We start from the raw sequence: 4,033 nt of genomic DNA on the forward strand, positions 1-4,033 counted from the left end.
GCCGCCACTTCGTGGGAGAAAACGGACCCCAGCTATTCCCGCCCCTGCCCGGGCCTCAGCTGGCCTTGGTGACCCAGGCTTGGAAGAGTAGCAATGATGAAGCATTTCCTATGTGTCTCGCTCTAGAATTTATTCCTTGAATCAGCGGGCATTTCCTGCTTATTATGAGCGTGAAGAAAACAAAGGTCCCTCAGAGCTTTGCCTCAGGCCACAGGGTCCACTGTGGGCATCACAAACCTGTGCGGCCGCTGATCCTCAAAACGGGGCTGGTCTGAACGGAGAGCAGCTCTAAGCGCAAGACAAACCGGGTTTTGAAGACTCAGTACGAAAAAAAAGGAACGTGCCATATCCCCTGATAATGAAAAGATACTGACTGTGTTTTGAAACACTCTTTTGCATGCACGGGAATAAATAAAAGTCATTACAATTAATTTCATGTATTTACTCTTACGTAGCCAGTAGAAAAGCTACCATTTCATGTGTGGCCGGGTCTCTGTGTGGCCGGCCCGGGTTTACTGCGACACTCCCTCACACCACATCCAGACCTACCAGCAGGTACGCCTTCCCTTGCCCTAAGATGGTTCTAAAAACAAGCACGGGGGAAAAGGCTGTTTCAAACTCCGTTATAAGCAAAGCCCTCTCCTGTTGAACTCTCCAGCGCTGGAGAAGGGTCGGCTCTGGGGGGTTAGATGCCCGAGCCGTTCTGGAGTGCCTGCCCAGAGCCCCCGTCGGATGTTTCCAGACAGCGGTGGGCTTGCCAGCGGGGAGGCTGCTTCACTGTATTTGGGGCACAGGGGCCGTGGAGGACCAGACCTTTTGTGCTGGGAGCTCTTAGAATGGGGGAGGCCAAATGACTTGTATTTGCTAGAGCAGGTTGCTATGTTAGCCTTATTGAAAAGCCTAATTTCACGTACAGAATGATCGCTGTGTTCCACGCCGCGAGAGGCAGCCTGACGTTCTGGAGAGAACAACGGATCATGTAGCACATGACTGAGCAGCCAAAAAGAAACACATTTCATTTTTTTGAAAACCAAGTAAATGGAAGAACATACGATTAATTAGATGGTCCTTTTAAAAACTTAATGTTTTTCATTCAAGGTGGGGTGCAGAGATTTTTTTTTTCCTTCCCCTGTTTTCTTCATATTTTATACATCTACTGAGGGGTTGTTCACACAGCAGCCGTCCGCCCCCCACAGACTTTCTAGGCTCTGACCGAGAAGCGCGGGGTCCAGACCGGCACAGCTCTCTGAGAACCTAACCTCAGCCACCAGTGACCGTGTTTAATATAGTATTAAAATTTAATCACATTATTTTAAAAACTAAGTTAAAACTGTAACAAAACTGTAACTTCATTCCAAATAGAAATGATGCACCAGAGGCGTCTGTTTCAGCCAGGATGAGCAACGCTGTTTCAGGTTATGACCAGTGACTCATAAAGTTGATTCAGGAGCACTTTGAAATGGTCCTGGAAGTAAATGGCGTTGGAGTTCGCAGCTGTCCTGCCTTTGCTTACCTAAACAGGATTCGAAACAGAGCCCCTAGCTCCCAGCTTTCTGAATGTGCAAAACCGATAACGTAGTGTTTTAGGGAGAAGCAGACAGTGAAGATATAAATATGGAAATTAACAAAAACCAGTATTAAGCATATGTCTTTATGAATAAAGCTTAATCACACACTTCATTTTGCAGATACAAAAGGGCCTTTTGAAATGCATTAATTAAAGTTAAACGCTTCAGACAGGCCGCTCTGTAGGGCCGAGGTCCTCTCCTCATTAGCGCAGCGGCAGCGGCCGCCGGCCGAGGAAACTGGGTTACTAAGGCCGGATACTGCAGCAGGACGGCGGGAGGGCAAATGCGCTGGGACAGCCCAGTCCCCAGGGTAGCTGGCCGGCTGAGCAGAGCGTGTGGACCCCTACGGCGGCAGAATTCTGCACCGTGCACCCTCATCAAGGAGACAGACCCCAACACCAGGAGACAAACCCGTCACCTTTTCCCAGCTCAGGAAGCAGCCCCTCCCACCAGCGACTCACCCATGGCCCGGCCTCCGCCCCTGGAAACACGCAGGGGGCTGGTGTGGAGGTCAGTGGGGCTAGACCCGGCCCTTCCCTGATATCCCAGGCCAAGTGTGGGGACTGTCCTCTGTACAACTGCCTGTGAGCAGAGGGCATGCGGCAGGTCTCCATCCAACTCCGTGCAGGCCACACCCTGGCGGGGACATTCCAGCATGAGCGGTGGTGGCCGGGGAGTCCAGGGACGGTTTAGGGGACAGATTCCGCAGACTTGGAGGCCGCCAGCATTGGGATCCACTCACCCCCAGAGGCTCGTGCCTCCAGGCAGGCAAGAAACTAAACATAACACACTCTGACTTCAGCTACTGCCCAGGGTCTTCCAGGGTCAAGGGCGACGTCCAGCTGCTTAGCAAACAGTCGTGGGCTGGGTCCCTGTGCATCCGCCACTGGTCTGCAGGAGCGCGGGGCCGCCAAGCCTCGGAGACAGACTACCCTGGCACCAGCGGTTGTCGTTGGGAGCACACCCGGCTGGAGCCAGCCCTGCAGTCCCCGGAGAACCCAACGCCAGGGCCCGGAGCCGCCAAGCCCAGCCAAGCGCTCTCCCTGCGCTGGCGACCAGCAGGACCACTCCCCCTGGAGTCACGCCGGTCCCTGCTCCCAATGTGGTCCTGGTTTTCTTTTTCAGGGTGAGCGGCGGTGTCCAGACAAGCAGGGTTTGTCTCCCGTCGGAGGTTGTCCAGTGGGCGTGCTGCGGCCTCCAGGGCGCAGATGCCAGTGCCCTGCTCTTGCGCTCAAACCCGTGCCCAGACGTGCTCCGACCTTCTCGGCGGCCCTACCCGCGCTGTTCAGCGGGCGGGGGCTGGAAGCGACCTCCGGCAGCCTTCTCCCGGTGGGCGGGGTTCAGTCGGGGGGCAGGGAGGCACAAGGTAAGATGCAGGGCTGGTGCGGGAGGAGGAGCAGCCCGGGCGCTCATGGCTTCTCGTTGCAGTGTTTGCACAGCGCCGAGGGCGTCCCGGAGAAGGCGGCGCACTTGTCAGGGCAGGGAAGCGGGGCGCCCGCGGAGAACGGGTATACAGCGGCCTGGCCGAAGGGCGTCAGGGGCGCAGCGGCCACCGGCGCCGCCAGGCCCTGGCCCTGGTTGAGGTAAGCCACGAGGCGCCGCATCTCGTCCAGGGCCTGCGCCTGCATGAGGATGTAGTTCTTGGCGAGCAGCAGCGTGGCGATCTTGGAGAGCTTGCGCACCGACGGGCTGTGCGCGTAGGGGAGGACGGCGCGCAGCCCGTCCAGAGCGTCGTTCAGGTCGTGCATCCGCCGCCGCTCGCGCGCGTTGATGCTCAGCCGCAGCGAGCGCTGCTCCCGGGGCCGCCGCCGCGCGTCCGCCGCGCCCCCGGGTCCCCCCCGCCGCCGCCGCCGCCGCCGCCGCTGCTCGAAGGCGTCGTCCTCGTCGCCGCTCTGCTCGCCGCTGCTCTCGGCCACGGCCGCGGGGTGGGGCGCGGGCGCCGCAGGGAGGTCGCCGCCGGGGCCCGGCGCGCCGTAGCCGCGGGCCGCCTCGGGCCCCCGCGCCGCCCCGTAGGCCAGGCCCGCGGTCGCCGCCGCGTAGCCGTGGCTCAGCGCCAGGTACGCGTCCCCCGACAGCGACTTGAGCTCGGCCATGGCCGCGCGTCCGCCGCAGCGCAGCTCCGGGGCCGCGCGTCCGTCCGGCTGTCGGTCGGTCCCCGAGCCTCCGAGCCTCCGCGCGCCGGGCCTCTCTGGCCGCCTCGGCCACGCCTCCGGGTCGCCTCCTCCTCTTCTCCCGGTCCTCGTCCTGGTCCTCGTCCTGCTCGTCCCCGTCTCCCCTCGCCGCCGCGCGCAGGGCTGGGCCGGGCCGGGCTCGAGCTCCCACACACTCCGCTCTTTTAAGGTGCGGGGGCGCCCGCTGGGACTTCGCGGCCATCCAATCAGAAGGGACTTGGTGACCGCCTCTTTTCGAGCCTGGCTCCAGGGGCGGACGGAGACCGACGGCCGGCCGGGGTGGGGGTCCGCTGG

The 4,033-nt window shown here is 60.4% G+C and overlaps 1 protein-coding gene across 1 annotated transcript; it reads right to left on the reverse strand.

Annotated features, from left to right (window-relative positions):
- Positions 1-1,716: 1,716 nt before the first annotated feature.
- Positions 1,717-3,661, reverse strand: BHLHE23 (basic helix-loop-helix family member e23). Its single transcript, XM_059408036.1, has one exon. It carries the CDS (start codon positions 3,659-3,661, stop codon positions 2,978-2,980), a length of 684 nt encoding a protein of 227 aa, XP_059264019.1. The 3' UTR covers positions 1,717-2,977.
- Between the last annotated feature and the right edge of the window lie 372 nt (positions 3,662-4,033).

This window comes from Mustela nigripes, chromosome 7, assembly GCF_022355385.1.
Source record: "Mustela nigripes isolate SB6536 chromosome 7, MUSNIG.SB6536, whole genome shotgun sequence".
Classification (NCBI taxonomy): domain Eukaryota; kingdom Metazoa; phylum Chordata; class Mammalia; order Carnivora; family Mustelidae; genus Mustela; species Mustela nigripes.

Bases quoted from the DNA above. Each gene is read 5' to 3' on its own strand.
- BHLHE23 (XM_059408036.1), bottom strand. From the start codon at position 3,661: ATGGCCGAGCTCAAGTCGCTGTCGGGGGACGCGTACCTGGCGCTGAGC.